Source organism: Nycticebus coucang, chromosome 4 (genome assembly GCF_027406575.1).
Source record: "Nycticebus coucang isolate mNycCou1 chromosome 4, mNycCou1.pri, whole genome shotgun sequence".
NCBI lineage: Eukaryota > Metazoa > Chordata > Mammalia > Primates > Lorisidae > Nycticebus > Nycticebus coucang.
In genome coordinates this window covers 120,689,607-120,714,873 of record NC_069783.1, presented here as the reverse complement: position 1 = coordinate 120,714,873, position 25,267 = coordinate 120,689,607, and the positions used below count along the sequence as shown (strand labels likewise).

At 46.3% G+C, this 25,267-nt stretch overlaps 2 protein-coding genes across 2 annotated transcripts in view; one reads left to right on the top strand and one right to left on the bottom strand.

Annotated features, from left to right (window-relative positions):
- Positions 1-4,514: 4,514 nt before the first annotated feature.
- The window catches only part of RNFT2 (ring finger protein, transmembrane 2), a 77,231-nt gene continuing 56,478 nt past the window's right edge, over positions 4,515-25,267 (bottom strand). The window contains exons 7-10 of the mRNA XM_053587461.1: positions 17,152-17,301; positions 15,047-15,112; positions 14,790-14,891; positions 4,515-5,574 (exon numbers count right to left, since the gene is read on the bottom strand). Of these exons, the coding sequence (XP_053443436.1) occupies positions 5,440-5,574; positions 14,790-14,891; positions 15,047-15,112; positions 17,152-17,301 (453 nt within the window). The 3' untranslated portion in view covers positions 4,515-5,439. The remainder of the gene's footprint in view (positions 5,575-14,789; positions 14,892-15,046; positions 15,113-17,151; positions 17,302-25,267) is intronic.
- LOC128583315 (small nuclear ribonucleoprotein Sm D2-like) lies at positions 5,664-6,431 on the top strand. Its single transcript, XM_053587465.1, has one exon. The coding sequence runs from the start codon at positions 6,075-6,077 to the stop codon at positions 6,429-6,431; it is 357 nt and encodes a 118-aa protein (XP_053443440.1). The 5' UTR covers positions 5,664-6,074.

Below are 25,267 nucleotides of genomic sequence, written 5' to 3'. Positions count from 1 at the left end.
CATAACATTATTGAGCACCTACAATGTGCCAGGTTGTAGAAATCTGTCTCAGAAGAGACTTTCTTACTCATTGTAAAGGAGCAGCCCTGCTTGGAACCAGATGATGGGAAATGTCCCTTTTCCAGTCTGGTTTGTAATTTTTAACAGATTTGCCCGGTCATCAAGTGACCCCTAGCCTCACTGGCAAATTGTTTGGTATATAGTATTTACTGAGAGCCATGCTATCAGCAGAAGGTGATTAAAAACCCTTTAATTTAGACTCATTCCCAGCATGAAAAGATTGGTCTTTGCTGCTGTATGCAATCATAGAGGCTGCCTTTTACTGTGTGCTCACCACTCCCAAACACTGAGGAGCGCTTTACACATCTGCCCCTCGGTGAGTCCTCACGCCTGCCTGAGCAGATAATATTGTTGTTATTCCCGTTTTACAGCTGAGGAAGCTGAGGCTTGGAGACGTTGAGCAACTTAGCTGGAGGCCACACAAATAGTGAGTGGCTGAACCAAGATTTGAACTTGAGTTTGTGTGACCCCCAAGCCCATAAGCTGACTGTGACACTGGATCCCTTCATGAGGAGGTCCCATGGCATTACTGTTTCAAGGGCAAACATGGGCATGTGGCCCAGCAGGAAGCTGGGGAGCCTGACTTGGGTCCACTAGAGAGTGTCACATTTGGGGACATTTGAGGATGGGTTAGATGATTTCCTTGGGGAGTTTATGTATTCATTCCCTCCCCTGTGTTCCTGGTTTCTATAAGGTCCGGGGGAGGAACATCTAATTTGCAAAGATAGCTTATCCTACTTACTTCCTAGGGCATGGGAAGTTTTTCTTACCTCCTTCCTGCCCTCTGCCCCCACCCGAACCCCCAAGTTCCCCTTCCTCCATGGTCTTTTGCATTATAAGCGGCAAGGAGCCTGCGTGCATGGCAGGGATGGCTGTGAGGGTATCTGGAACCTTGAGGAGGCCTCTGGCCCAGCCAGAGAGGCAGTAAACTTGGAGCCATTCTATGCTGGATTCTGACATTGTTGACTCATTGTGCTCTTTTCTAAGAGGAATTTCATACCTTGGAGACGCTTTGTACATATTTATAATAACTTTATTAAAAAATTGGTTGTGCACTTCTAGCCAAAGGTCTGTGTGTTTTCATTTTCTTTTTGGAAGGTTGGGCCTCAAAGACTATGGAAGTATCTGGCTGTAGGGTAGAGGGAGAATCCCTGCCCCTGGACCCTACACACCCCCCAACCTTCCCTGGGAAGAAGGCCGCACACTTAGCTCCCCTCCACTAATGCTTAAGTACCTTCCCTAAGGGAAGGACTGGCCTAAAACATACCCATGTGTTGTGCACCAGGTTTGGAGAACTTGTTTGGTAGTTCAAGGTCAGTGCACAAAACCATAATTTATGTAAGGCATCACATAAATAAGCTAATGAGCCTACAGATTCATTTCTCCAAAAGTGGTCAGATAAGCCACTCTGGGTTGGGTAGGTTCCCTGCCTTTACCTGGCAGAGATATACAAAGCAACCAGGTCTATTCTCTTCTTAGTATAATCCAAGGTTGAGTACAGGTTGTTTTTTTAGATAATAATAAACCTTCCCTTTTCCTTTGGACACCTGCCCCTCCCCCACACTCAGCCCTACTTAGAGGGTCTGATCCATCCTCTCCACCACCTCCATCCCTGCTTCCAGGGCTGCACACCCAACCCAGGCCTCGTCAGTGCTCCACATCCCACAAGCTAGAGCAGCTGGTTTGGAAACAAATAAATGAGCTCCCTGCTGGAGCTTTGGGAATGCTGATGCTCTTTGCTGGAGTTGATAAACCGGTAGAATGGACAGGGAGATGCTGGCAGCTATCTCACCACCACATGGGATGCAACCACCTGAAACCACACTGTCTCCAAGGGATGGGGAGAGAAAATTCCATACTGGAGCCCCTGAATCCAGCTGTACCTGAAACCCACACTGTTCCATGACTCAAATAAAGTCATTCTTTTGTTTAATCCATATTTGAACTAGTTTTCTAGCAACAGTAACCAGAAAGGTGTGCCTGACAACGTATTCACGGCTGGTGCCTTAATGTTGCCCTGAGAGGATTAGTTGTCACCTGATGCTATTAAATTTGAGTCTGTTTCATAGACTGGTGCTCAGGCAAACCCTTCTTGAATCAGCCGACACACATTCTGGCCCCTGTAACAGGCACCTTTCGGATCCCTTTTGCCAGGTCTGTGTTCCCATCCTGCAGCTTTGTGTGCTTTGCTGGCACCTGAGACACACAGGGGTCTCCTCAGGGGAGAGCCTGTAGTGCCTGGAAGGTCTAAGGCTTGACTTGTGTGTTCGTCAGCACAAATGCTCCCAGTGCCACAAACTGTGGGGCTGGGACTTCACCAGACATCACCCACTAATTTGGCTTTGTTCTCTTCCTTCTCTGGTTCACTCATGATGTCCTTACTGGTTTTTCTGGTGAGCAGTTACAAACAAAGCAGGTGCACCTCCACAGGCTCTGCTTTAGCAGAAACCAACGTTCAGATAACCACTCACTCTGCAAAGTGCTTCTTCTCATTTGATCTAAAATAGTTACACTTGGCTTCAAGAGGGGGCAGGAAACTCAAGATCACAAACATAAGTGGCATCAACTGATGATATTTATTGGCAGAATAGGACTTAAGGAAACATGAAAACACTGAATGCAGCTGCATGTTCTAAAGCAAAAATCCTAAAAGATTCCAGAACTTGCATTAACATTTCCACCTTCCAATTTCAAGTCTTTGGCAGCGTGGCTGCTCCCCTAATGCACTGTGTATTCTCTTTTGAAGGTGTGGAAACTATTATATCCAGGCCCAGAGCTCGCCTCTTACTCTCTTACATTTAGTATTCCCAGGATCTTTTACATGAAGTGGACCATTTCTAAGGACTTTGTGGAACTTGAGTCAGTGAATCATTAAATATTAAGAACAGGATACTTTGAACCAGATGCTCATGAATCTTGTTTATAAAATGCCATTGTTCTTTTCCAGTGAGGACTCTTGCTGCTTTCACACTAGTGTTAGGGGATTTATACAGCCGGGGCTGGGAAAATTCTGTATTAACCAATGTTCCCTGCCAAGCAGAAGTTAAATCCTCCCACCCAGGAGAAAACCTCATAGGGGATGTTCTCCCAGAGGGGGAGAATAAAATCCTAAACTGTCACATCTGCCCTGGAAATGTCCCCCACATGTGACATTCTTTATAGTATCAGAGACGTGGTTCATTGTTTGCACAATGCTAGAGAATGTTTTTTTGGGAGGGTGGAGGAGTGGTTTGGGAAAAACCATTGGCATATTTGCCAGTAAATTACATTGTTCATTTCCTTGGTTCCATTAGATTATACACCAGGTTTTGTCACCCCAAAGGTGGCTACTGGGAGATAAAGTGACTTCCCAAAGTCACACAGAGTTTGGAATCAGAATTCCAGGTCTGACTTTCCATGGATTTCTCTATCTGCTCCATCACACACATGCACTTTAATCTGTCTTCTCCAGCACCAATTTCTTGTGCCTGCCTCTTTGATAGACTCCACAGGCAGGATGCTCTTTCTGATAAAAACCAGCTGCAGAAGTTCCTGTTGTCTCCCTTCTGTTCTTCCTCAAAGCAGGAAGACAGAGCAGCCACATGCACCTGACCCGGTTTCCTTCCACTTCGCCTTCCTACTTGATTATCCAGACAAGTGGGATTGTAACATCATGGCCATTGCCATAGTAACAGAGCTTGAAAGATGCCACAATGCCCTGGAAGAGAAGCCTTGCTGGGTACCAGGAAAGAGGCAGGGATGCCAAGCAAAGGAAAGAGTCCTGGCTCAGCGGCACACAGGGGCAGGGGTCCTGAATCTACAAGGGGGAGGGGACGCATTAATATTGGCTAAGAATGAGGTGGCAGGGAGGCCACTCCATTTCTCCTGGAGCTTGCCTGAGAATCTGTTCACTAGCCACATTCATTGTTCTCTCTGGAAGGCTGCCAATGCCGCCCATTGTGCTGAGGTTGACAATAAGAGATCAGAGTCCAGACAGGGATAGGGCAGACAAGATTCTGGTGGCTTCGCTATGGTCCCCTGAGCCATCTCATCCCAGATTTGAGAGCTTCCCAGGTGGAGAAGCAGCTTTGCCATAGAGATTACAGAAGCACCGGTTGCTACTGGACTCTAGGCCATCACCCTGGCTTGCGGAATAATCCTTAACACGGATCATCCTTTTTGCTCTGAAGGCTACCAGGGGAAATGGCAGTGTCCACAGGAGCCCATGGCAGGACTTAGACTTGAGTGAGGGAGCAGAGGGAGAAAAGTGGCAGACCAAGTGGTGCTCACATCTGACACCCACAAAGCTGACCTTTTCTGATTTCCAAATGGCATCAAGCACCCCAGCCAAAACCCAGGAAAATAGCCATTTTAAAGGCCAAGTTTTTCTGCAGACCCAGCCACAAGTTGAGTTCAGGAGCTGGAGTTCACTGTTCACATTCCCAACACAGTCTGTATCTAACATACTATGTGCCTGAGTCCCTCATTCTTAACCAGGGAGGGGCATCGAAATCACCTTGGGTGCTTTTAAAAACCATGTCTGCTGGGCACCATGCCTGGAGTGTCCGCAGGGCAGGTCAGCATGGTGATCGAAAGTGCAGGCTCTGTCAGGCACGCTGGAGTATACCTGTAGTCCATCCCATCTACTCAGCAGGCCAAGGCAGGAGGATCACTTGAGCCCAGGAGTTCAAATCCAGCCTAGGCTACATAGTGAACTCTCATCTCTTAAAAAAAAAAAAATAGAAGAGTACTAGCTCTAATGTGTGACCAGGCCTTTTTGGGGACTCAGTCCCCCACAACTAGCTGGGTGACCCTGGGAAAGTGACCATACCAAGCTCTATGCCCCAGTTTCCTCACCTGTACAATGGGGAACCCAACCGTACCTCCATCACAGGGCTGTGGTGAGGATGGGAGGTGATCTGAGCAGGATGCGTGATGCAGTGCCTGGCACACACTAAGAGTTTGGACCACTGAGTTATTATAGGTATATGGTGGGACCCAGCATCTGTGTTCTGAACACACTTCACAGTGATTCTAACCTGCCTGGGCCATTGCAGGGAGGCCGTGATCTCAAGCCTCCCCCCCAGGCTGCAGCGTCAAGCACCAGGTACTGGGTTAAAAGAACCAACAGGTGGGAAGTTCATGTATTACCAGGTCCTCGACTTGAAGAGGGGATGGGAAACCTCCCTGGGAGGGGACCAAGTCTAATTAGGAGGACTTCCCCACGTGTAGGGGAAGGATGCACGAACTACATTGCAGACGAGGGAGGAAGGAGAAGGTGGAGAGGACAGGCAGGGGCCAGGCTTTGTGGTCAGAGGTGGTGCACGGCAGGAGGCAGGATGTGTAGTCCAGGAAGCCCCCTGACCCTTCAGTGCCCCCCGGTGTCCCTGGCATTTGGCCCTAATACACCTGGAAGTGTGCTGACGTGGCGCCGTCCTTCCAGCAGCGCAGGGTGTCCACGGCGACCGAGCGGCAGAGCGGGCAGGTGCGCTCGCGGTCCAGCCACAGGCAGAGGCACTCCTCACAGAACACGTGCTGCGGGGACAGCAACCAGCACGATCAGGACTGGGGACCAGGTGTCTGCCTTGGGCGCAGGAGCTAGAGACATGCAGCGAGCAAACCAGACAACTCCTGGCAGACAATCCCTGCCCTTGTGGAGCTTGTGGGACAAGTGGCAGCCCGAGTCTCTAAGATGTCCAGTCTATCAGTAGTTAAGCACCAAGATGAAAAAGCAGAGGAGGAGAAGTGGGGCGTGCTTGGGAGGGTCATCATGGTGACAATTGGGAAAAACTTGCAGGAGGGTGAGGCGGGAGCCCTGAGGCTGCAATGTGAACAGCAGCAGAGTGTGGTGAGCCTGGGGCAGGGGAGAGGGAGAAGAGGTCGAGAAGCAATGTGGGGTGGAGGCCTTGTAAGGACTGTGACTTTTATTCTGAGAGAAGTAGAGAGCCATGGCAGGACTCTGAGCAGAGGAGTGCTCTAATGTTATCTGCCATTTAAAATGATCCCTTTAGGGACTTGAGAGCACCGCCACCACCATGAGCCTCCTTAACAAGCCCAAGAGTGAGATGACCCCAGAGGAGCTACAGAAGTGGGAGGAAGAAGAATTTAACACTGGTCCACTCTCTGTGCTCACACAATCAGTCAAGAACAACACTCAAGCACTTATTAATTGCCGCAATAATAAGAAACTCCTGGGCTGGGTGAAAGCCTTTGATAGGCACTGCAACATGGTGCTGGAGAATGTGAAGGAGATGTGGACTGAGGTCCCCAGAAGTGGCAAGGGTAAGAAGAAGTCTAAGCCAGTCAACAAAGATCGCTACATCTCCAAGATGTTCCTGCGTGTGGACTCGGTCATTGTGGTCCTGAGGAACCCACGTATGGCTGGCAAATAGGGCCCTCTTCCCCGCTGACAACTTGCTCCCCCCCCGCCCCACCGTCCTGTGAAGGCCTGCTCTTTGTGATGGGAATAATAAAGCCCTGTGGGTTTTTTTTCTAGTGAAAAAAAAAAAAAAATGATCCTTTTGGGCGGCACCTGTGGCTCAAAGAGATAGGGCGCCAGCCCCATATGCCGGAGGTGGTGGGTTCAAACCCAGTCCCGGCCAAAAAAAAAAATAAATGATCCCTTTGCCTGCTGGGTTAAGAACAGGACGTGGAGGGGAAGAAAAAGGCAGAGAGATTGGAAAGACCAACAGGTCCCACCACTCTCTGTCTGTGTAACTTGGACAAATGACTTAACCTCTCTATGCCTCAGTTTCCTCATCTTTAACATGAGGATTGGAAGTTAACTAATATGTTAAAAGCATTTAGACATGACAACCAAACACAGCACACAATTCTTGACTGGGTCCTGGATATGGGGAAAGACCGTAGCTATCAAGGACATTTTGGAGGCCTCTGGAGTAATTTGAACATGTATCACATATTAGATGATATTTTAAATCAATTTTAAATTTCCTTGGAGTGATAGCAGAACTGTGGTTATGGTAAAGTATGACCTTGTTCCTGGGACATGCACGCTGAAGAATTTACAGATGACAAATCAAAAATGTCTGCAACCTACTCTCGACTAGTTTAGGGGAAAACATTCCTGTCAAGAAAAGGCAAAAGTGGTAAAACGTTAATGATTAGTAAACCTAGCTGAAGAATAGAAGGGCATTTATCCTAATACCCTTTAACTTTTCTGTAGGTTTGAAATTTTTCAAAATAAAATGTTTGAGGAAAATGATCATATAAAAATCTAAGCAATATGTTTTTTGAAAAGTAAAAAAAATAAATAAATAATAAGAAAGAAGGCACTTGGAACAATGCCTGGTAAATAGTAAGTGCTATATAGGTATTAGCTGTTATCATAGTAATATGTATTATCTTTTGCCTGTTTATTATTTATTATCTGTCTCTCTATCACAGGCTATAAGCTCCTTATAAACCCATTCATTCCTAGCACCGTGTACAGTAGGGGCCTCATTGTAGACAGTGCTCTGAAGGAGAGTTCCACAGTGCTACGGTGACAGAGAGACCAGTCTGATCCAGGGAGAGGGACATAGGAACTGAGGCCTGAAGGATATTTAGCATTTAGCTGGGTGAAAAAAGGGGGATGGAGATAGAACATTCCAGGCTGTAGTAAGGTGGATGTAGAGGAATGGGGAGAAGAGATTCATCCACACAGAGCTCTGAAGAGCTTACCAGATTCTCACCATGATCTGAAGGGCAGGACCCAACCATCAGCAGGTCCAGCAGCTTCTAGAAATTCCTACCACAGCATCCAAAGCCTTCTATGATAGTCCTTCTCCCACTTCGGCCTCATCATCCTGGGGTACCCAGTGTCACTGACATGCCTGTGACCTTCAACTAAGGCTTTGTCACAGCCTTTGCACAGGTGTTACTACCTGCCTGGGAGGCCCTTTCTCTGTCCTCACTTGCCAGCTGGGTGGAAGCTGACTCCTTCTAGAAGACCCACCCAGGCAGTCAGCCCTCCCTGCTCTGCGATGTCTCCCAGCCCATCCTCGTGCTATCTCCTGCAAATACATCTTCTCTTCTACTGTATTCCTTCTTGTGAAGACCTCTCGCACTGCACTGTACTCAAGTTTCTAGAATTTTCTGAAAACTCATTTATTTTGTTCCTTAGATTAAGAGGTTTCTATAGGCAGGGACCAGGTTTTATTGCGAGCACGGTTCTTGCTCAGATGCTCAGGAAATGTCTGTTGAATGAACGAATGAGGCCTAATTATGCTACCCTGGACAGAAGAGGTACTTACATAGAAGAATGGAACACAAGCTCTGCTCAGCGGAAGCTGTAAACTTGAGTTAGGTGTGTGGGAAACAGTCACTGAACATACTGGTTTGTTCATTCATTCATTCAACACATTCACTGAGGCAATTATACCTCTAATTCAGTAGTTCCCAAATGTTTTGGTTCCAAATCCCCTTTATAATCTTTAAAATCAGTGATGACCTCAAAGAGCTTTTGTTCATGTGGGTTGAATTTGTCCACGTTGACCATATTAGAAACAGAAAACAAACATAGTTAAAACATAAGAATATACAAGCACATATTCATTGGCCACCAGAGCGAGGACTTTGGCACAGGTTGTCTAGCCTCAGGAAAACTCCATTGTATGCTCATGAAAGAAATAATGTGAAAAAGGCAAATAATGTCTTAGTATTAGTATAAAAATACTTTTGACCTCATAGATCCCATGAAAGGGACGCTCAGGGGTACCATGGCCAATGGCCATACTTTGAGAACTGCTGCTCTAACTGCTTGTTCAACATCTCTGCCCTGGGCATCTCAGGGCACCCTGTCCTCTGGGTGGTAAACTCCATGAGGGCAGCAATTGCTATTACTGTATTTTCACTGCCAGCCCTGAGCAGGCACACAGTAGGGGCGCCCTCCACGGCACTAATGAATGAATGCAGATCTGGGAGTTCCCAATCTCCTCCGAGGACTGGGCAGGACAGCAATGTCAGAGTTGAAATTAAACACTGACCCTGAATATAGGTAGAACATGCTGATTTTCAAAACCCACACAAATTCATCTCATTTGACTGTATTTAAAACCTGCAAGCTGGCTTGGTGCCTGTGGCTCAAGCAGCTAAGGCGCCAGCCACATACACCTGAGCTGGCAGGTTTGAATCCAGCCAGGGCCCGCCAAACAACAATGACGGCTGCAACCAAAAAATAGCCGGGCATTGTGGTGGGCACCTGTGGTCCCAGCTACTTGGGAGGCGGAAGCAGGAGAATTGCTTGAGCCCAGGAGTTGGAGGTTGCTGTGAGCTGTGATGTCATAGCACTCTACCCAGGGCGATAGCTTGAGGCACTGTCTCAAAAAAAAAAAAAAAAAAAAACCAACAACCTGCAAGCTGCCCAGGGCAGGGGCACAATGAATTGTGTTGCTCAGAGTTACAGGCTTAGTGCTTGGGATACTTTCAGTGTTTGATAAACACCAGATGTGTAAATGAGTGAACAGTGGAAAGAGAGGCAGCTGCCAAGAACTCTGATCCCAGCTCAGGCCTTCTTTCATTCCAAGGAAGCCATGTGCACAGGCCTATCTGTCCAGAGCACAGCATATTCCCAGGAATTCCTGGGAATCAGCCTTTGGGAAATTTCTTTCTTTCTTTTTTTTTTTTTTCTTTTGGAGACAGAGTCTCAAGGTCTTGGGCTTAAGCGATTCTCTTCCAACACCCAGCTATTTTTTGGTTATAGTTGTCATCGTTGTTTAGCAGGCCCGGGCTGGATTTGACCAGCTCTGGTGTATGTGGCTGGTGCCCTAGCTGCTGAGCTACAGGTGCTGAGCCAGGAAATTTCAAAGTAAGAAACCAAGCCATGTGGAAAGGGCATGGCCTATGGCATTGTGGATCTGCTGTCCAGGATCAGCAGGACCTCAGGCAAGTCCATCCTGTCACCTTTCTGAGCCTCCTTGTCTATTAAATAGGGTTTTCCCTACCAAGTTGTCTATAAGGACAGGAATAGACAAGGAATATAAAGCATCAGGTGTGAGGAACTTGTAAGCACAAAATCAATAGGAGTCACCAATCTCTTGCCCTCCCTCCTTTATATCATACAACACACAAAAAACCAACCCCTAGTAACCAAGAAGTGGAAAGAAGTTTGTACTCTAAAGAGACTCTTGCAAAGGACCCCTTTAAATAATTGAAGCTTCTCATTCTGTGTGTAGAATGCCCTTTCCCTGACCTGCAGTATCCTGGCAGGAGGCATATCCCATAAATATGTGTTCAACTAGGCAAGTGTGCTCTATCACAGAAGGGAGTTCTCACCTTGAGACATGCTCAGCATCTGCTTACGTAGCTTCAATCAACAATCTGCTTTTCAGGCTCTAGCTTGGTGTGGGATGGGGAACAGTGACACACTGAGCTTAATTTGATGACTCTTAGAGGAGATAAGATGTTGCTTTAGCCTAGTGGGCTCTTCATCCACTCACTCACCCATTTGTCCTTCTTTGTTCAGCCATTCATTTATCCACCCATCTATCCATCCCCCATCCATCTGTCTATTCACTCACCTGCCCATCTGTCTATCCACCCATCTGTCTGTCCATCCACCCACTCATCCATCCATCCAATATTTACTGAGCCAGTACTGTGGCTCTGCTAAGCAAGATAGATGTGGTCTCCACTCTCAAGATGCAGAGGGGCAACAGCTACCCAATGAACTATTCAGGAGGAAGCAACATTAAAATTTGAGTTATTCAGGGTGGTGCCTGTGGCTCAAAGGAGTAGGGTGCCAGCCCCATATGCTGGAGGTGGCTGGTTCAAACCCAGCCCCCGCCAAAAACTGCAAAAAAAAAAAAAAACTGAGTTATTCATTCATCCTTCATTCATTCAATGCATTTAGTAATCGGCAAGGTCCTTTCACCTGTGCAAGTCCTCTCTGCCCTTCCAGGCCCAGCTCAGAGCAGCAGAGCAAAGCTGAGTTGTATGCTTAGCCTGGTCATGTTTCTGGTCTTCTACCAGCACTGTTCATGGCTGTTACTCACTGTTACTCTGAGATCAGGAACAATGGTATCTTGTCTGGTCCCTCCCAAGAATCTCTCAGCCAGCTTTGGGAAGATATGATGGTATCAAGAGGACAGAAGAGAGGTAGACAGACTGAAGCTTAGAGAGATTGCCACACTTTCACCTTCACATCTTGTTCATATAATCCATGCTACTGAGAAGGAAATACAGATGGCTCTGAGACATATGAAAAGATGCTCAACCACGCTCATCATTAAGGAAATGCAAATTAAAACCGTGCTGAGATAGCGTTTGTCACCTGTCAGATTGGCAAAGCTCAGAAGTGGCTTGATAATGCCGTGTGTTGGTGAGGGGGAGTGAGGGGCTGTGTCACGCTGTGCACTGGGAATGTAAGTGGATACACTCTTTATGGAGGGCAATTTAGCAATATCTGTCAAAACTGTGTACCCTCTGACCTAGTAATTCCACTACTAGGAATTTATCCTTCTAAGAGCTTATGCCTTAGAAATGGAATGCGTATCCATAAGAACTAATATTTATTGAACCCTGACCATGTGCCAGGTGTAGTTCTAAATGCCTCACTCGAATTAACTTATTTAATCAACCTGATGGGCCCAGGTAGGTGCCATTGATTTCTCCATTTTTCAGATCATTTGTGACAGCCATATTGGTAAAAATAGAAGATTATAAGCTACTAAATGCCTCTCTATAGAATGGTTAAAGAAATTGCGGTCTATCCATAAAATGGCATGTTATATAGCTATAAATTAGGGTAAAGAGAATCTCTATGACAGATTTTCAAGTTTCAAAGGCAAGGTGCAGAAAGCAGTGTGGGTAGAACATGCTATAACTTATGTTTTCTAAAAGAAGTGGCCGGGTGAGGTGGCTCACAACTGTAATCCCAGCCCTTTGGGAGGCTGCGGCAGGAGGATTGCTTGAGCCTAGAAGTTCAAGACCAGTCTGAGCAACATAGAGAGAACCTGTCTTCTACAAAAAATAAGAAAAATCAGCCAGGTGCATGCTTATAGTCTCAGCTACTTGGGAGGCTGAGATAGGAAGATCGCGTGAGCCCAAGAGTTTGAGGTTGCAGTGAGCTATGATCTTGTGCCACTGGACTCCAGTCTGGGTGACAGAGTAAGATCTTTTCTCCAAAAATAAATGAATAAATAAATAAATATTTAAATGTACACACACAGTGACAGGCCTCCTTTTAAAAAATATTATATTTATTTATTTATTTTTTGGAGACAGAGTCTCACTCAGTTGCCCTGGGATTGAGTGCCCTGGCATCATAGCTCACAACAACCTCAAACTCTTGGGTTCAAGTGATTCTCTTGCCTTAGCCTCCTGAGTAGCTGGGATTACAGGTGCCCGGCACAACGCCTGGCTATTTCTTTTTTTTTTTTGGCCGGGGCTGGGTTTGAACCCACCACCTCCGGCATATGGGACTGGCGCCCTACTCCTTGAGCCACAGGCGCCGCCCAATGCCTGGCTATTTTTTATAGATGGGGTCTCACTCTTGCTCAGGCTTGTCTTGAACTCTTGAGCTCAAACAATCCACTCGCCTCAGCGTCCCAGAGTGGGATTACAGGCATGAGGAACTATACCTGGCCTATTATTATTAATTAATTTATTTGTTTTGAGACTGAGTCTTGGTGGTGCCTGTGGCTCAAAGGAGTAGGGCACTGGCCCCATATGCCAGAGGTGCCGGGTTCAAACCCAGCACCTGCCAGAAACTGCAAAAAAAAAAAAAAGAGAGACTGAGTCTTACTCTATTGCCCAGGCTATAGTGCTGTGGCTTCTGCCTAGCTCATAGCAACCTCAAACTAATGGTGACCCATGACTAATAAAACTAATAAACCTCAAGCTCCTGGGTTCAAGAGATTCTCCTGCCTCAGCCTCCTGTGTAGCTTTAGACACCGACCACAATGCCCAGCTAATTTTTTCTATTTTTAGGAGAGAAAAGGTCACTTTTGCTCAGGCTGGTCTTGACTCTTAAGCTCAAGTGATCCTCCTATCTCTGCCTCCACAGTGCTGGGGACACGCCTGGCCTTTTAAAAATTATTATTTTTTGAGACAGAGTCTTACTTTGTCCCTCTCAGTACAGTGCCATGTGTCATAGGTCACAGCAAACACGAGCTCTTGGGCTCAAGCAATTCTGTTGCCTCAGTCTCCCAAGTAGCTGGGACTACAGGCACCTGCCACAAGGCCCGGCTACATTTTTTTTTTTTTTTGCAGTTTTTGGCCAGGACTGGGCTTGAACCCACCACCTCCAGCATATGGGGCCAGCGCCCTACTCCTTTGAGCCACAGGTGGTGCCCTAGCTATATATTTTTTCAGAGACAGGGTCTTACTCTTGCTCAGGCTGGTCTCAAACCTGTGAGCTCAGGCAATCCACCAGCCTTGGCCTCCCAGAGTGCTAGGATTACACACTGGCAGCATGAGCCACCACACGCGGCTTAAAAATTATTAAAAAAAAAAAACTTTTATTTTGGAATAATTTTAGGCTTATAGAAAAGTTACAAAGATAGAACATAAAAGCCCTATATGCCTGCTCACTAGGTTTCAGTTTCCCCTAATATTATCCTCTTGCATTGCCATGGTACATTTGTTGAAGCTAAGAAACCAACACTGATGGATTACTATTAACTAAACTCTAGGCTGTATTCGGATTTCATCCAACTAGTTTTCTATTAATGTCCTTTCTCTACTCTGGGATCGGACCCAGGTCCATATTGCATTTAGTCATCTTGTTTCTTTAGTTTCTTTTTTGAATTTTGATTCATGCAAATGTATTGTCAATTTAAAAAGAAATAAAATTATAAACAACTCTTCCCCTCAAATCCCCAAATAGCAATAACAAAACAATTTTTGCTGATGCTTTAACAGGGACCCCACCTCCTGTCTCCTGACCCATGCACTATGCTTATGGCTCCTGCAGAAAGCGTCCCCAACCTGGAATGCACTGCTTTCTGTGCCAGTCCCCCGGGACATTGCATGAATCTCTCTTATACAGCACTTATCACTGCCTGCCTTGTTTCATAGTTATTTATGTATGTGTCTGTCTCCCCAAGGAGAGTGTGATCTTCCAAAGGACGGGACAGAATCTGTGTGCCCTCTGTCTTTTCTCCCCTGTGTCTGAAAGGATGCTTTGACCCCATACACATTTGCTGAATTGACACCTACACTCTGATGTTAGGTGGAGGAGGAGGGAGGGATGCATTTAGGGAGTTAAAGAGGATGGACAAGTACTTCCCCCATGGACTGGTGACCGATGACTAATAAAAAAACAAAGTGGCAACAATAATTACCTTGATAATAATAATCATAATACCAGAGACCTTTATGGCCAAATCAAATTTTGTTCTTTCCGTTGCTGACTGCCTTTAGTTGCAATAATAGCTCTGTGAAGTAGGTATTATTACTAATATATTTTATACATGAGAAAAAAACAAGGCTTACGGAGATACAGTGACTCACTCGAGGCTCAAGAATGCTGCTAAAATTCACACTTGGGATATCCTGACATTGCACTGCACTGCATTTGGCATTTTTACATTTTACCAATGAAACTGAGGCTCAAAGAGGTGAAGTGATCTGCCCAAGGCCACCCAGCCAACAAGAGATAGAGCTGAGATTTGAACTTGGGTTTAGCTGACTCCAGTCTTGACCAGATTGCTCCCAAAGACCCATGCCAGTGCCTGAGGGCTGGTCATGGGAAGGGTCTTGTTGTGCCCCTGCCTCAGTCACCAATGGCCCAGCCCGAGCCTGCTCACCTGGCAGGGGAGAATCAGAGGATCTCGGAACTCAGCCTGGCAGATGGCACAGATATCGCCTGCTTCTGTGCACTGCTGCCCGGTGGCTCGGACTCCATAGTTCTGTTTCAGGGAGGGAAAAGACAAACACAGCTATGGATCTTTGTGGGAGCCATACCCTCAGAAGCACTGCAACTTGTGGGGTAGGGAAGGGGGTGCTGCTGTTTCCAGCTCCGGGTTCCTGTGACCTCAGTGAGGACCACCCGAAGTCAACTCACCTGAGAGGTGCAGAGAAGCTTCAGGGCTTTCCTAACTCCACCCACTCGGCCACAGATGTCGAATGACTGAAAGAAGAGCAGGGTAGTGGCTGAAAAGTATCCAAGGATCTCTCATGACCTCTGCACAATCTCCCCCACTATCCCCTCATCCCTGTCTTGACTCAAAACATTTTCAGGTCTCTTCTTCCCATTTGAAACTCTTCAGTCCCTTCGGCTTTGCTTGGCTTTTGTCTTGCTGCCTGACAGCAGTAGTCTGCCAGCTACCTCGACTGGGATGGCAAATGCATGGCACGCGTACTGCCCCTTCTCCCTCCCAAGCCCAGGGCAGGCATTGCTAATCAATCACAGCACTCTTCCTTTGAGCTCAGCCAGGGCCCGATAATGCTTCTCCATATAGCACTCAGTCAGCCACTGTGTCAATCAGAATCAGGAAGCAGGATAAGCCCAAGGGTTGACATTGCATGGATGGCTTGGCTAGTCCTACTGTGAGAAATGAAAGAGAAAAAGACATGCAATTCCTCCAGGATTCTCTAAAGCCAGAAATAGAGAAGGAAAAAGAAAGAGAAGGATGTGTTTACTTTTAGAAGGTAAAAAACCCTGGTTTTTACTAATGATGAAAAGAAAGCACTGCATGCTGATTTGAGGAGTTGAGGTGATTTAAGAGGATATTCTTTCTTGTTAAATTTTTGTTAGAGACAAGGTCTTGCTCTGTCTTTGAGGCTGGAGTGCAGTGGCATGGTCATAGCTCATTGCAGCCTTGAACTCCTGGGCTCAGAGGATCCTCCTGCCTCAGCCTCCTGAATAGCTAGGACTACTAAAATTTTTCTGTGTTTTTTTTTTTTTTTCTGTTGTTGTTTGATTGTTTATTTGTTTGTTTTAGAGTCAGGATTTCACTAAGAGATCCTATCCAGGTTGGTCTGGAACTCCTGCCCTCAAGTGATGTTCTAAGAGGGATACTATTTTTGAGGAAAGAGGGATAGAAAACAAATTCAGCAAAAGTGTAGTTAAAAGCTCCTGTTTTAGAGGCAGCCCACCTGAATTTGATGCTTGTTCCGTAATCTTTAGCTGAGTGACCTTGGGCAAATAACTTCATCTCCCTGAGCCCCAGTTTACTCACCTATAAAATAGGAATAATCACAGTATGTACCTTGAAGCATTGCTGTGATGATGACTATGTGCAAGAACACCACACGGTGAGCTTCATAGGGAAGAAACTAGGGTGGATTCAACCATAAAACGTACTGATATCTACTACAATGTGGACGGCCCTCAAAAATACTATGCTAAGCTAAAGAAGCTAGACACAGGCCGGGCGTGGTGGCTCACGCCTGTAGTCCCAGCGCTGTGGGAGGCCGAGGCGGGTGGATTGCTTGAGCTCAAAGGTTCGAGACCAGTATGACAGCAGTGAGCCAGGATAAGACCCTGTTTCTACTAACATCAAAAACAGCCAGACGTTGTGGTGGGCGTCTGTAATCCCAGCTACTGGGGAGGCAAAGGGAAAGAGCATCGCCAGAGGAAGAAGAAAATGAACAACAACAACAAAAAGAGTACTTCAAACGAAGAAGAATGAACAAGCAAACTGAAATTTAAAAAAAGAAAGAAAAATAGCCGGGCGTTGTGGCGGGCGCCTGTAGTCCCAGCTGCTCGGGAGGCTGAGGCAAGAGAATCGCGTAAGCCCAGGAGTTGGAGGTTGCTGTGAGCCGTGTGACGCCACGGCACTCTACCGAGGGCGGTACAGTGAGACTCTGTTTCTACAAAAATAAATAAATAAATAAATAAAAATAAAAATAAAAAAAGAAGGAAAGAAAGAAGCTAGACACAAAAGGTCACGTACTGTATGATCCCATTGACATGAAACCTCCAGAAGAGGGAAATTCATAGATAGAAAGCAGATGAGTGGTTGCCAGGGCCTGGGGGGAGATGAGGGGAAGAGGTGGTTGCACAACACTCTGAATCCGCTGCATGCTGTGCCATTGCATCCTTTAACACGGTCAGTGGTTAATTTTTATGTTGTGTGAATTTTACAATTAATAAAAAAGAAATGACACCAGCAGGGGGATTCAGGCTTCCCAGTGGCGTAGCCCCTCTCCCCCAGGCTGCCTCACCTTGCAGAGGCTGTAGAGAATGATCAGGACCCCTCCCAGGAAGTAGCTGTTGGAGGAGTCATCACCCATGATGTATTTGTACCACAGCTGGATGGGGACGAGAGAGCGGAACAGCTGGCTCAGCTCCTCGATGACCAGATAGAACTTTCCCTGCAACCACATGGAGAGCATCAATTATTATTAGCAGTAAAGACCCAAAGGACCAAGCTGTGGGGCCCTGGCCCCAGGCAGTAATGACATTCCAGGTCACAGGCAGGCCATTAATCAGCTTTGGAAAGCACTCAGGCCAGCTCCTAATGGGGCTGTGTTATGGCCTGGGAGACCAGGCCCTCTGCCCACTGCCCTTGCCCCCTGCCTGCTGCCCTCACCCGCCACCCGCCAACCCTGGAAGACCAATGTGCTGAAGGTCAAGTTTCAGGGTAGGAGGGACTCTACACCTTTGGCACAGGGCTGCAGGGTGGTCTTGCTATGGCTGGGAGGGCTCAAAGCCAAATGTGGGGACATAACCCCTGCCCTTATACCCAGATCACCCTTGTCATTAGAGGGCTGATTCAGGCATCACAGGCGACTGCTTCAAGGCCCCAGCAAGAGGGGCACAGAATGGAGGTAAGAGTGAGGCCAACAATGGGGAGATAAACGTTTTCCCCAGCTCTGTCACCTACTGTCTCCAAGGAGACAGAATGAATACGTGGTGGGTACTCACATTGGGCCAAGTTTGAAGCATCTTTTTTTTTTTGAAACAGAGTTTCATCTGTTGCCTGAGCTAGAGTGACATGGCCTCAGCCTAGCTCAACAGCAACTTCAAACTCCTGGGTTCAAGCAATCTTCCTCCTTCAGCCTTGCAAGTAGGTGGGCCTACAGCCGCTCACCACAATGCCTGGCTAATTTTTCTGTTTTTAAGTAGAGATGGGATCTCACTTTTGCTGCGGTTGGTGTTAAACTCCTGAACTCAAGGGATCCTCCCACCTCAGCCGCCAAGAGTGCTAGGATTACAGGCATGAGCCATCGTGCCCAGCCTGAATCATCTTTTAATGCGTGTTTGTGAGTCTCAGTTTCTTCATCTACAGAATGGGATCCACAACCCCCACTTCATGAGGTTGCTTTGATGGTTCAAGGAGATGAATAGGACAAGTACCCAACACTGTGCCTGGTGACAAATTCCATTTTCCTTCTTCCCTTTGCCCTTGGCCAAGTCCTTCGAGCTTTCTATGGCCTGTACACAGAGATGTTAATAATCCTGGCCTGTCCTGTCTAATAAAGTTGAACACACACCTACCTAACAACCCAGCAATTCCGCTCTAAGATATTTACCTGAGAGAAATAAATACATTTGTCCTCGTGTATACAAATGTTCTTAGCAGCTTTATTCATAAAATTCCCACACTGGAAACAGCCCAGACGTCCATCAAAGGAAGAATGGATAAACAAATGATGGCATATTTATACAATAGGATATTACTCGGCAGTAAGAATCAACAAATGGCTGAGATATGCAGCAATGTGGACGAATCTCACACACATTATGTTGAATCAAAGAAGACAGTCATAATAGTACTTATTGCATAATTCTGGTTTATGTAAACTCTAGAATAGGTAACGTTTACCCGAGGAACTGAAACCAGACCTGTGGTTGCCTGGGGTAGGGGTGGGGGAACTGACTTCAAGGGGCACCAGGGAATTCTGGGAAGCGATAAAAATATTTTATGTCTTGACTGGGATCGTGGCTACATGGATGTGTACATTTGCCAAATTCACTGAAATATATGCTCCAAATCTGTCCATTTTATTGTATTTGAATTATATCTCAATAAAGCTGATTAAAACAAACATACAAACAACCCTGCCCCAGGCATCTGTAACCATAAAAAGGTGAATGATCTTTGTGCCAACAATTCTATTTCTAGCAGTTTATCCTAATAAAAAAATCAGGGATATATGCAAAGATGTATCAATAGAAATAGTCACTGTGGCATTCTTTATAATAATAATAAAAAAGTAACAACAATGCACAAAAGAGGGTCTGATTATGTTCTAGATCTTTAATGGAAAGCCATACAGCCATTAAAAATTATCCTGAAAAATTGCTGGATGCAGTGGCTCATACCTGTATTCCTAGCACTTTGGGAAGTGAAGGTAGGAAGATCATATGAGGCCAGGAGTTTAAGGCTGCAATGAGCTATGATGGCACCACAGCACTCTAGCCTGGGTGACAAGAGTGAGACTCTGTCTCTTGGGAAAAAAAAAAAAAAAAGAAAGAAATTACTGTATTCTAAAACATAGCAACTTTATGGTGTAGAAACCAACCACACATCATGTTACCCAAGTGATCAAGGTTAACATCCCCAGTAAGGAGTTATACTGACATTCTGAATGCCTTAATATGATGACTTAATGAGGACACAATATCACTTGTGTGGTCTTCTGGCCCAAAACCTCATAATTTCAATCTAATCATGAGAAAACAAGAGATAAATACAACAAATTGAGGGATAGTCCACAAAATAACTGCTCAGTACTCTTCAAAGGTATCAAGGTCATGAAGCATGAGGAGGCCCTGAGTTGAGGTGTGGTGTGGGCATGGAGGGCTGATGAGGAATATCCAATAAAAGGGATCTCCTAGGCTACCTAAAGTGTGGTCCATGCACTGGCAGCCATTCCAGCCATTTGTTGGAAATGCAGACTCTCAGGCTTTGTGCCAGACCTCCTGAATCAGAACCTGCAATTTAACAATGTCCCCAAGTGATCTGAGTGCATGTTCATGTTTGAGAAGCACTACTTTAATGGATGAATAATAGCTAGACTAGTGAAGGGAAGGATCGTTAGCTGGTTGAGAGCCATCTTGGTAGAGAGCCTCCTGCTCTGTCTACCTGGCATCTTGGTAGGTGAGGACACAGCCACCCCACAGAAGGTCCCTGTTATCTCTGGGAGCCCCTGCTTGCTGGAGTCTGGCTAACTGGTCCCTTCTGTGTTCTTCAGCAGCTTGGTTCGGTGGTTAAGAGCACAGCTGTAGGACCATGAGAGCCTAGATTCAGACCCAGAATCATCACCTACCAACTTTTGTTTAGTCTGGGTCACTGTCTTTTGATCCTCAAATTCTTAGGCCCCTTAGCTATGGGCTGGTCTCTGGTCCAAACTCCAAACTTCCCATCTGCTCTTGGGTAGATCTAGAATGTGGGTCAGTAAACTTTCTCTACAAAAGGCCAGGGAGTGAATACTTTGGCTTTGCAGGACTTTTGTTCTCTGTGGAAACTACTCAGTTCTGTGGCTACAGTGGGAAGGCAGCCTCAGACAATAGGCAAGTTAATGGGTGTGGTTGTGTGCCAATAAAACCTTATTTATAAAAAACAGGTGGCAAGATGTTTTTCCCCCAGTTTGCTGACTTCTGGTCTAGACTATCAGAAGCTGATATGTCAAGTCATGATGGGGTCTCCAACACATCCCAGAAGTTCCCAGGAGGCATGGGTACCAGATTCTTTGCCCTTCTTTCAGAATGACACCAAGCTCTTCCCTTGCAGATGGAATAGGGATGCCTCTACTCTTTGTCACCTCCTACAAGAAGCCTTCTCTGACTCCTTAACTAAATCAGGTGCTCCTGTTAATCCCTTTCAGACTACCCTACATCACTCCTTCAGGGCATGTTTCACCGTTTGAAAAAATTGTTTTAGTATCTGTCTCTCCCACTAGACTTTAAGCTCCTTATGGGAGATTATTCAGTTCTGAGTGTATCCCCAGCATCTAGCTTATAGTTGACACTCATTCAATAATGGAAGAATCTCTTTTGTTTTTTCTTTTTCTTATTGAAGAGGCGGTTTGACTCAGTTGCCTACACTTGAGTGCAGTGGTGCGATCATAGCTCAAACTCCTGGCTTCCAGTGATCCTCCCACTTCAGTCTGCTGAGTAGCTGGACTACAGGCACATACCACCACTCCCAGATAATTTTTTTGTTTTTTGTATAGATGGAGTCTTGCTATGTTGCTCAGGCTGGTCTTGGGCTCCTGGCCTCAAACAATCCCCTGGCCTCTGCCTCCCAAAAAGCCGGGATTACAGGTGTGAGCCACTGTACCTGGGTGATGTGGGGGGGCAAGGGGCTCTTGCAGCTAATGATTCTACTCTCATCACTTACACCAACTTTCTCGAGTTTGCTGATGGAGAATAACAGCTGGAAAAAGGAAGATCAAAGAGAGAATGTCTCTTTATAAGGAAGCACTCATGACACAGAAAATAAAACTAAGGGAGTGAGCGTCTATGAGGCGCCACATTAAAGGTAGCAATTAGCTGCTGGGAGCGGGGCGGGCCACTTTGAGAAGGAGATTAAACCACCAGGGAAAACTGGGCATATTCCAGTGAAACCATCTCTCACTAATTAAGCAGTTTTATAATTCCAGCTTTCTTAAGCGTGTTATTTCTGACGACCACCAAATGGAATGTGTGGTTTCTCTAGGGTGTCAGAGAACAAGGAAAGCAATCAGATCATGAATCGTCATGCCCCCTGCCACCATGAAGGGGGAACAGTAGCAATTGTTGCAGGACTTGCCTGGGTACAGATGGTTTTCTGCTTGGCTTCTGATAAAGGGGGCGGAGGCAGTTGCATTGGGAAGGCAGATTCTATTCTGACTTCCTCCTTGCTAGAATGGAGGGTGGGACAAAAAGTGAAATGGGAAACAAGGAAACAACAGAGGGCTGGCTGCAGAAGAGGGTGGTAAATGAAGGAGAGTGGGATACCGAGAAGCAGAAAAAGCGAACAGAGAAGAAGAATTTTTTAGAAGAATGCAGCCACACCGTAAAGACTTCTGGGAGTGAGAAGATGGACATAATCGGATACTTGTTTGCAGCTTTGATGTACAAAGAATGTAAAGAAATTAAAGGTCTTTATTTCTATATCAAGATTAATAATGGATATTTATAAAGTTTTGCCTGTTTATGAATCTCTTTCATACATATTTTTTCCTCTATGAGGCAGGACAGCCTGGAGGTTAAGAGAATGGGATTTGGGATTTCAAGGTTAGATCTACTACCTAATAAATTGGTGTAATTTTTTTGGTACCTAATTTTGGGGCAATAATTTAACTTCTCTGAGCCTCAATTGTCTCATCTGTAAATGGGGTTGAATATATACATACATATCTACACACATACATATAGATAGATATGCATGCGGGGGTATGCTGGCAAAGCAGGTCTCCCAATTTGTGTGTTTGCCAAGTTTTGTTGGTCCAAATATTTCCACAAGCTACCAACAGTTTAATAACTGCTTGCTAATTTCTTGAAAATTTAACCATTCCTCTGAGCATGGTGGCTCACACTTACAATCTTAGCTGAGGTGGGAGGATCACTTGAGGGCAGGAGTTCGAGACTAGCTTGAGCAAGAGCAAGACCCCTGTCTCCACAAAAGATATAAAAAATCAGTCAGGGCTCGGCGCCTGTTGCTCAAGTGGCTAAGGCGCCAGCCATGTACACCTGAGCTGGCGGGTTCGAATCCAGCCCGGGAGGCGGCGCCTGTGGCTCAAGGAGTAGGGCGCTGGTCCCATATGCCGGAGGTGGCGGGTTCAAACCCAGCCCAGCCAAAAACACACACACACACACACAAAAAAAAAAAAGAATCCAGCCCGGGCCCGCCAAACAACAATGATGGCTGCAACCAAAAAATAGCCAGGCGTTGTGGGGGGTGCCTGTGGTCCCAGCTACTTGGGAGGCGGAGACAGGAGACTCGCTTGAGCCCAGGAGTTTGAGGTTGCTGTGAGCTGTGATGCCACAGCACTCTACCCAGGGCAACAGCTTGAGGCTCTGTCTCAAAAAAAAAAAAAAAAAAAAATCAGTCAGGCATGCTAGTGCACGCCTATAGTCCCAGCTGTTCAGGAGGCTGAGGATCACTTGAGCCCAAGAGTTTGAGGCTGAAGTGAGCTATAATCATGCCACTGCACTCTAGTCTGAGCAATACAGCAAGACCTTATCTCTAAAAAAAATAAATAAAAATAATAAATAAAGGGGGTGCCAGTAAAAAGAGGCTAGAGGCTGGGCCCAGTGGCTCATGCCTATAATCCTAACACTTTGGAGTTGAGGTAGGGGGATTGTCTGAGCTCAGCCTGAGCAAGGGTGAGACCCTGTCTTTAAAAAAACCCAAAAACTAGCCAGGCATTGCAGCAGGAGCCTGGAGTCCCAGCTACTTGGAGGCTGAGGCAGGAGGATCTCACTTAAGCCCAAGAGTTTCAGGTTGCTGTGAGCTAGGACAACTAAATGAGACTCTTTCTCAAAAAAAAAAAAAAAAAAAGAAAAGAAAGAAAAAAGCAAAGGAGGCTACCAAAGCTAGCACAGGGCCAGAAGGAAGTCTGCATTTCAAAGCCCCACTTCAACACTTCCTTTCCCAGGAAGGTAGGCTGTAGGTCTAAATTTTGATAATGATGGGGCTACAAGAATACTATAGCTGACAGAGCTCCGCAGTAAAGGGCTGAGCTGAGGAGCAGAGAGGTCCATGCTAGGTCTTCTCCATCTTGAAAAGGCTGAGAATGAGGTGTGGGGACCTGATCGCTTCACAGCAGCACGGCCAGGAGTGATAGGAGGAGAAAGGAGTGTGATGGGGAGCAGGCTGAAGACAGAAAGAAGGCTAGAGAGGAAGGCAGGAAGAGAGGGAGGGAAGAGGACAGAAACAGGAGGGGGAAATGGGGCTACGGGCAGAAGAGAGAAATGACAGAGTTAGAGGTCAGGGAAAAACAAGACATTCAGGAGTTAAGAGTCTAGGCCAGAAGGATGGAATCACAAAGCACATACCGTGCACATCAAATGCTCTCCTGGTAGGTAGTTATGATCAATTCCCATTTCTCAGGTGAGAAAGCTGAAACACAGAGGCAGGGGAGGGTAGGACAGGGTGAGAGCCTAAGCAAGTGAGAGAATGACAAGAGAGAAGAAACTAGCAGAAAAAGGGAAGGACTAGAGGTGGCTCACAGTTTAGTGCTGAAAGTTTCTCTGTAGAACACTCGGTACTTGCAGGCTGTCCTAAACTCTGACTCTGCAATTATTAAATCCAGTTAACAGGAGAGGAAAGAGAGTCTCAAAGAGGTAAAGCACATTGTTCAAAGCTGCTAGACAGCAGTAAAGCCAGAATTTAAATTCAGCCTGATATTCTGCTTGCTGCTTTGAGCTACTGTGAGCAACAGAGAAATGGAGACCCTAGGAGATGAAGTGATATGTGAGGAGAGAGAAAGAAAAGGCACAAGTTCGGGGAAGAGAGGGAGGGAGAATGAAAGAGGGATGATAAAATTCAGAATGATGGATACCCTTGGTTAGGGGTACTGACCAGAAGGAAGGACAAACCAGCTTTCCTGGTGCTGTAATGCTGTACATCTGTGATGCCCAACCCAGTAGTCACTCTTCAATGTCGCTATTAAGCACTTGAAATGTGCCTACTCTTAACCAAGATGTACTGAAAGAAAAACAAGTAAAATATCTCTTTAAAATTTTTACATTGATTACATGCTGAAATGATAAATTTCACTTCATGAACATACCAGGACATAAAATACATTATTAAAGTTAGCGTGACCTGGGGCGGCGCCTGTGGCTCAGCGGGTAGGGCGCCGGCCCCCTATGCCGAGGGTGGCGGCTTCAAACCCAGCCCCGGCCGAACTGCAACAAAAAAATAGCCGGGCGTTGTGGCGGGCACCTGTAGTCCCAGCTACTTGGGAGGCTGAGTCAAGAGAATCGCCTAAGCCCAAGGATTTGGAGGTCGCTGTGAGCTGTGTGACGCCACGGCACTGTACCGAGGGCAATAAGGTGAGACTCTGTCTCTACAAAAAAAAAAAAAAAAGTTAGCATGACCTGTTCTTCTTGCTTGTTTAATGTGACCACTGGCAAATTTAAAAATTATCTATGGGCAGCTCAGCGCTTGTGGCTCAAGCGGATAAGGCGCTGGCCACATACATCTAAGCTGGAGGGTTCAAATCCAGCCCTAGGCCCTCCAAACAATGACGGCTGCAACCAAAAAATAGCCGGGCGTTGTGGCGGGCGCCTGTAGTCCCAGTTACTTGGGAAGTGGAGGCAGGAGAATCGCTTGAGCCCGGGAGTTGGAGGTTGCTGTGAGCTGTTATGCCATAGCACTCTACCCAGAGGGACAGCTTGAGG

Excerpts from the sequence above, each read along its gene's own strand:
- LOC128583315 (XM_053587465.1), top strand. The coding sequence starts at position 6,075 with ATGAGCCTCCTTAACAAGCCCAAGAGTGAGATGACCCCAGAGGAGCTA.